This window comes from Octodon degus, unplaced genomic scaffold (assembly GCF_000260255.1).
Source record: "Octodon degus isolate 3935 unplaced genomic scaffold, OctDeg1.0 scaffold00058, whole genome shotgun sequence".
Classification (NCBI taxonomy): domain Eukaryota; kingdom Metazoa; phylum Chordata; class Mammalia; order Rodentia; family Octodontidae; genus Octodon; species Octodon degus.
The window spans coordinates 4,677,792-4,686,279 of record NW_004524634.1 but is presented as its reverse complement, the minus strand read 5'-3'; the positions used below and the strand labels follow the sequence as shown (position 1 = coordinate 4,686,279).

The 8,488-nt window shown below is 36.2% G+C and overlaps 1 protein-coding gene across 1 annotated transcript in view; it reads right to left on the bottom strand.

Moving 5' to 3' along the window:
* The window catches only part of Alms1 (ALMS1, centrosome and basal body associated protein), a 238,310-nt gene that overhangs the window by 41,649 nt on the left and 188,173 nt on the right, over window positions 1–8,488 (bottom strand). Inside the window, exon 14 of the mRNA XM_023718405.1 lies at window positions 5,973–6,143. Within this exon, the coding sequence (XP_023574173.1) occupies window positions 5,973–6,143 (171 nt within the window). The remainder of the gene's footprint in view (window positions 1–5,972; window positions 6,144–8,488) is intronic.

Sequence of the window (8,488 nt, the reverse complement as noted above, 5' to 3'; positions counted from 1 at the left end):
ACCATTGTTACTCTCCTAAAATCTTGTTTTGAGATTTTGCACCATTGTTTTCATTTTTTTTTCTTTAAAATAAAAATAACTGATGTCAAAAAATTAAAAAAAATTTTTTTTAAAGAAAAATACACAAATATCTATATTTGTGCATATCAGTGAATTATTAAAAAGTGAGGCTGTGTATAAACTTACACAAAACATACATGGAAATTTTTTTCTGGATAATTTTCCTCTTTAAGTTTATTTAAAACTGAAACCTATTTTTCCTAGAAAAATACACAAATTGGAGATCAGTGAATTATTAAGTAAGGCTGTAAACTCATATAAGACCATATAGGAATTTTTTTCTCTTTAAATTTGTTTATTTAAAAATGAAACCCATTCTTCCTTAAACTACATAGTTCCTTGGGGATACAGAAAGATTCTGTGATGATATCAATGCAATGTCTACTGGCTCTTCCTAGTTCTGCAGAATAAAAACTGTCTAAGAATTCTGTTCTACCAGTTTGTAAAGACCAGTGCTATGCAGGCATGGTCCAGTCAAGGAACTACAAGCCTACTCTGGTGAGGGCACTTACTTGTAGTAATGGAGCCTGAGGCTTTGAACAGATACCCTGGACCTCCAGGCCTTGCAGATGGCTCCTCCGAGCCCACCAGGCCTATACAGTCCCATTTAGTACACCCACCAGGTGTTCGTCTTCCCCGGCCTTCGACCATCTACCTGCCCCTCCACTTCCCTTGTGAACCAGAAGTGTGGGTGTGGTGGGTGTCATGGCATGTAGTTGTGCCTTTGAAACCACACCTTTGACCAGGAATGGGAAAGGTGGGGAAAAATGCCCCAGAGATACTGAGGTGCAACCCCCATTTCAACATTTATGACCTACCTTGGGTAATGTTCTTATGTGACAGCATCCTAAGAATGGAATTTTTGTTCCCCTATGGTCAGTTTGCTTATCCTTGTGCCAGTATCACCCTGTCTAAATTGCTACAGTTGTATATGTTTTCACATCTGCTACTGCAAATCTTCTAGATTTGTTCTTTTTCAAAATTGCCTTTGTTATTCTTGGTACTCTGTATTTCTTTATCAATTTTATAATGAGCTTGCTAACATCTTAAAAAAATTGGTACTCTGACTGGACTTTTCTTATTTTTCAGCATTTGTATTGGAAGTACATAATTTCACCTTTAAATATCACTTCAGCTATCTTTCATAAATTGAAAATAGAATTTTTATTTTTATTCAGTTCTAAATACATTATAATTTTTATTCTGATTCTAATTTCTGAATTACTGAGAATTACACTTTTGACTTTTCAAATGATACATGATTTTATCAGTTTTCATGAGTTGCCAAAACAAATTAAAATAAATTAGGCAGTTTTAAACAAACTATAGGTCAGTTCTAAACAGACTTATAGGCTGAAAGTCTGAAAGCCAGATGTCTGCTAGGCCACACTGCTTGAGAAAGCTCTAAGGGAAGAATTCTTGTCTCTTTCAGTTTCCAATTACCTTGGTGTTTCCTCGCTTGTGCCAACATAACTCTAATTTCTATTCTATCCTAATATGGATTCCACTTTTATTTTATTCATTTATTTATTTTTTAGGAACACAGGTCAAATAAAATTAACTTAATATATCTGCAAAGACATTGTTTATAAGTAATACCACATTTTAAATTTTTAATGGATATAAATTTTTGGAAAACTTTTTTTTTTGTATTTTAGAGGAGGGTTTACAGGGTATTCAGGGTCTTACTACTAGATCAGACTCATACTGATCTGCCTGTTTACAGCCTCCCAAGAGCTGCAATTACTGGCACACGCCACCACATGGAAAACACTATTCAACCCATTACAGATGGGTTCTTGTTTTGTTAGTATATATTTTTACTGTTCAGTTCAAATTTAGCTAGACTGTGCTCAGGGAAACCAGAAAATGATCTGAACATCAATTCTTTCAAACCAACATTTTCATCAATTTTTCCACATATTCTGTGGTTGTGGTGGTGGTTGTTTTATGTTTTGATGGTCCTAGGGTTTGAACACAGGGCCTCAAGTATGTTAGAAAAGCATACCCTAGGCCTCAAGCATACCCTAGCCCCCATATGCTTGCAAACTTTTCAATTCTATTACTAAAATATTCTCCATCTTTATTCAGAAAGTAGTAAGAATGACAGGATACGTATGTTTGAAGTTAGTATTTTGAGAGGGATTAATGGCAATGTACTTTTTACTGTAAAAAATTTTGGATCACCCATGGTAAATAGTATTAACGGTGACTGAACTAACAGCCAATTAAATAAATATTTAGTGTTTAAATAATTAGTATATGTCTCAGTTACTCTTCTCTCATTGCTGGGACAAATACCTGGCACCCAAGATGAAGGAAGAAAAGGTTTATTTAGCTCAGAGTTACTGGAGGTTTCAATCTATATTTAGCTGGCTCCAAGGCAGAACGGCACAATGGCAAAACGCAGAGAACCTTTCATGACAGCAACAAAAAGCAAGAGAGCAAAGGGAGGAGTAGCAGCAGCTCAAGCAGCTGGCCTCTTTTCTCTCACACTGTAATACAATTTACCTGCCCCAGGGCATGTGTAGCACTCACAGCCAGAACCCCAGTGGATCCTGAGTTAATAACAAACTCTAGAAGTCTGCCCCATGACTGCATGAGGCTATGGGGGGACAACTAGACACAAACCATAACAGTATACAATTATTAATCACAATTTAGCCTCCTACTACAATGTAATTACGCTTATTTTTCTTTTAGAAATTTCAGCTTTTCTTGAACAATTACCCGGTTTTTGTGCTAAGTTTCTATGTATCAATTCCTATTTCATCCCTATAGTTTTAAATAAAATTGAAAACTTCTGAATTCAATTATCCCATAAGGCAATGGTGGCGAAACTATGCCATGAATGCTGCAGAAAGTTGTTTGCCCTATCTAAAAGGGTTTGCCATCACTTACAGAGGGTATGCTATGAATCTGAGTTTTCTTGTAGTCCTCAATAGAACTGGTTCTAAGTCTTCAGTGCAACTATCACAAAGGAGGAGTTTCAACTCTTCTCTCTCCTGTGTGTGCCACCCCCAAGTCTGGATGTAGCAGTTTCTTTTATTCCTATAAACACAAAATAAAAAACCTCCCTTGGTTTAGTTAAATAATTTTTCTTCAGAATTCTAAGACATTATTCCTTTGGTTTCCTGTTACACGTTTTGCTTTTTGAAAAGTATGATGTCAGCCTGATTTTCATTTCTCTATAGAGAACCAAGTTTCTTTTTTAGAAGCTTTAAAAATCTTTGCTAACAAGTATTATGAAATATGAAATACTAATGTAACTTGGTATGTATTTTTTATGTAGTCCCTTTTAAATCAAGTAACTCAGATCCTTTCGCTCTGGAATGGACTTCTATACTGGTCCTTTTGACTCCTTCTTTTCAGGGGCCAGCGAGATAGCTCAGCGGACTGAGCTTCGTAGTGAGACCCTGTACCAAATACATTTTTTTAAAAAAGAAAAATGATGCCTTGCTTTCTATTGCCTATAAAACACCTATCTTTGGATGTTGAACTTTTAAGGCAAATCTCAAGGGGTTCATTCCTTTCTCTTCTTTTCCCTTAATATTATTATTATTATTTATTTATTTTTGGGGGGGGTCTTTTTGAGACAGCATCACGCTACGCAGTTCAGGCTGGCCTTGAGCTCACTTTGTAGCCCAGGTTGGTCTCGAATTCACAACAATCCTCCTGCCTCAGCCTCCCATCTTTTCCTTTTTGATTTGCTGTTTTCTAATATTTTTCAGTTTTCCATTCCAACCCTCCTACTGAGATTTTTCTGATATCAAATTTTTAATAGGCTCATGTAACTGCTACACATATCCCTGATCAATTTCCTCAACAGGTTTTCTCTCCTTTAATCTTCTTAGATAAGAATTGTGAGAATGGGCTTTGGTCAAAGTGAACTGACTGCCAAAAGTCTGAGGTAGGAAGAGTACTTTTCCTCATGACAGGAAGTCTAGGAATAGTCCAACTACTCCTGAGGTTGAGGTCCAACTACTCCTGATGAGAGGACTTAGAAGTCATCAGCTTGCAGTCAACTGATCCTAACTTTACTTCAAACATACCTTCCTTACCAAAGGAAGCCCAGAGGGTAAGTTAAAGCTAGTGAGTTCTGGAGACTCTGATGGAGTTCATTTAATCTATAGCCTGTACCCTACCAAATTTTTTCATACCTACCATCTCAGACAGTTTTTGACAGCAGGATCTTGGAGTTATCTGTATCAAATCAACTGCCATTAACATAGACGGACAGTAGCAAAGAGGTAAGAGATTCCTAATATGTGAAGTTTTCATTTATGAACTACATTTTATAAACATACTTCAAATTACTTGGCAGACTCAATGTCAAGTGACAAATGTGCCTATTTTTCTCTCATTTCAAGAGGCATTTAAAAACAGACTTCTGGGTTGGTGAGAAAGCTCAGCAGTGTAAAGCGTTTCCTTACACAAGCTTAGGCAGGTGTGTAGGGCCATGTAGGGGACCGTACCACACTTGCCCTCAGGGCAGGCTTGGCGGGGGCGGCAAAAAAAAAAAAACCAAAAACAACAAACAGACTTCTACACACTTTGCATTGTGGTAAAAATTATCTAGAAGAATAAATGTATATAAAGCATATTTTCATGCTTTTTCCTCACAAGGTTATTGACATGATGCCAAAACTAGAACATAGAACCACTGTTTTGAAACTACAGGAGAGACTGGGTGTGGTGGTACACACCTATAATCCCAGCACTTGGGAAGCTGTAAACAGGAGAATCACTGAATCAAATCTAGTAGTGAGACCCTGAACACCCTGTAGCCCCTTCCCTAAAATAAAATTTAAAAGTTGCAGTGTAACTTATTTCCCATGGTAAAAATAACAATTTTCAAAAATTTCTCAAGCATTTTATATGATTTTGTAAATATTTTCTCTTCTTGGGCTGCAAGGACAGCCAACATTTTGGCCCTAACCTTTCAAGGTCAGTGAAGACTCAGGACACAGGAGAACCTGTACTGTAACATCCTGTAACTCAGTTGTGGCCCAAATTTTCTGATCAAGGAGATTATGGGGGCCAGAGGAATGTGATCAATGATGTAGAGTGTGTCTAAGGAGAGTCACATGGAAAGAAAACATTCTCTCAGGCTTTCACAGAGAGCAAACTGGTCAAGCAATGGCTGTGACTCATCCACATGGCTGACACACACAAAGGATCTACAAACTGTGGTACAGGGTTTCAGGATAAATTCTAAGGGGATTTGACTGACCTTGTCAGATACAAAAGTTACATTTCTTGTTATATAGGTCTTGCTTTATCTTGGTCTTAACTATCCAGCACAAATGTATAAAAACAAGGTATGAAAAGTAAAGCCATATTAATATGCTGAGCTGTAAAAGGCTCAAGTCAACAACTTCTGACAATGCCAGTCCTATGGATAACCCACTTACTATTATGGACTACTGGACTATATTGGATTATTTTGCTGAATTCACGCACCTACAATATTTAAATGGCAATGGAATACCTATCTCTGACAAAACTAAACGAAAAAAGGGGATATAAATGAAGGACCATTTTGTATCTGTATATACAAAATAGGATAGATATACAGCTACTTTCTCTTAATTCAATGAGAAGAGAGATTTGTACTAATAGTGTTTGGACAGGATATCATGTCTGCATCTTATACTATGAATAACCACTACGAAGACAACATTATGCAATGTATTAATTATTGAAACTGTCCTACTGATCGGTTTTGAAACTGTCAAATTTGACAAATTTGAAACTGTCAAACAAACAAATTGCTATTTGTTTCTCAATTAAAAAAAAGTTCTCTTCTTGCATATGTCTAGTACATATACAGGGAAAAATGTTTGCAAAAACAGATTTAAAAAAGAATATAATCTCTTTCTGAAAAGGAGTTAATAAGCCATGCCAGTCACCTGCATTATCTTTCTGAAAGGGTTTCTTCCCCACTGACAAGGAGGCCTTATTCACTGCTCTCTTACTGTAGATCCCTTCCTTATGTTTAATGTTCACAATGGATGGGAGGTCATCATCTCTTGTGCCAAGCACCTGGGTTGGAAAGTCCGGAGCAACAGCATCATTGGATCCTACAGAAAAAAAAAAACGGGTAAATAATATAGTTAGCACAAATAAAGACTGGAAGTTGGGAAAGGCATTTTAAAATTTGCCATGCTGATCATTTATATGAAAAAAGGCACCACAATTGAAGTGCAGCAGGTTTGAACTGTTGAGGAACTCAAGCGCTGAGGAACTATCCATCATAGTTTATTCATATTTTTTATATTATATTATCAGAAGGGGATGCCTGTCAGACTGAGCTACAAGACATGTAAAATAAATGCCAATAAAACAAGACAGAGAAAATGCCATAGAAGAAGATATATGAAGTAGAATATTGACCCCTTCAGAAGGAAGATCATTTCCAGCTCAGGAAGGTTTTTGGAGGAAAGAGATAACTGTTGGAGGGAATAAAAATCAGGCTTTTGGTTTGGAGAAGAATGTTGGGTAGGAAGGCATTTTAGGCAGAAGTTACTTCATAAACAAGCACAAGAGATGTATAAAAACAGTACATACCTTTACTGTGAGCCTGGGTTGTAGGGTACATTACAAAGAATATAAAAAGATATTTTAAAATAACTGTTTGGGAAAAATTCACCAGTGCATGGAATCTCAAGTGGAAGAGTGTAAATTTTATTGTACATGAAATGCAAAATAACTGAAGATTTTTTAACACATGGGTAATAAAATTAGCTACGTTTTAGGAAGATTTATATTCCAATACAAAACAGAAAACACTGAAAGGAGGACTGGGGATATAACTCAGTGGTAGAACATCTGCTTTAGAATATTTGAGGCGCTGGGTTCAATCCCTAGCACTGCAAAAAAAGAAAAAATACTCTAAATGGAAGAAAATATGTCATAAAAAATAAAAGATCTGAAAGTGTACAAATTTCTGTTAAAACATAGTTTAATGTTCCTATATGAACTAAGAGAAACTGATCTGTTATCCATGCCACATCTAATAGGCAAAAGAATATTCCTAGTCAATACAAAAGTTCATCATAATTATATGATTATTTTCTGGAAAATGGACTTCTTCCTAACCCAGGATCCCAAATATATTCACTTCAAGAGCTCTTAATTAATATGTGTATGGTAATAAGATAAGAAAGTACTAGTCTCATTAATATAATATAAATACTGCAAATCAAATCTCAGCACTTGAGTTCCTCAACAGTTCAAACCTGGACTCTCTACAGCCCTAAGTAAACCCACTAACAACCAGTCTATGACTGATGACTAACAAACACACATCACTTGCTGAAACTTTTTTTTTTTTTGACCTTTAGACTTTAACACTGAAGGACCCAGGTAGTTCTTATGTTTAAATGGAAATTAGAAGAAAAATGTCCTTCCCTGCTGGTGGTCATTGTAACAAATCTTTCCAGATGCAAAAGAATACATACCAGGAGCAGCATGCACGGCACATACTGTGTGTATCATCTCTTCTCTTTCAACAGATGACCACATCATGTTCACAGTCAGGTGGAGAACAATAATTAAGTATTTGACAGCAGTGGATGTATAAGCAAGAAAATAAATCTCAGGACAGCTAAGAGCAGCTTGGAAAGAATGCAGACATGCTTGTATGTGTGTGTCACATAGAAAGGTGTACTTATTTTCTTGTATCTACGCACAGTGTAGTATGTATGAGTAGAGAGTTATATTTGGATTAGCATAAGAGTTAATATAACTCTTACAGATCTGGAACCTTGGTGCTCATGTGTAGTTTCATAATAGCATGTATTTATGATGTGACTAATACTACCTAACATGTGTTACTCTATGTATAATCTCAACATTTGTAAATCAATTCTGCCTACATTTGATTGCAGATATCCATATGGATACATAAAAAGATCTCATTTTTAACATATATTTTCAAAGGAAATATTCTTATCATCTTTCCCAAATATGCTTCTTTTTCACTCTCCATCGTAGTACATGGTACTACTCATTACCCAGTTGCTCACTCCAGAAAACTAGAAGTCATTGTTTTTCCACCTTTTTCTCCCTTGCTCTGTATACATTATCACCAAGTGAAGTAGAAACTACTTCATAAAATTAAGTTGACTATTTCTACTTTGTTCTGGCTTACTGATATCACTCCAATATTAGGTGCTGTCATTTCTGGCAATGATCACTGCAACTTCCTTTTAATTGGTAGCTTCATTTATACTCTGACTCTCCCTACCAGAATTCTGACTCTTCATGAATAAATTATTTCTCCACATAGTGAACAGAAGTTTACAAATGTAAATCAAATTAAAATTGGCTACGAGAGGCTGGCTAAATAGCTCAGTGGATTAAAGCACCTGCAAGCAGGCGCAGGGACCAGGGGTTCAATCCCTCAGCCTGCCATTCGGACCCT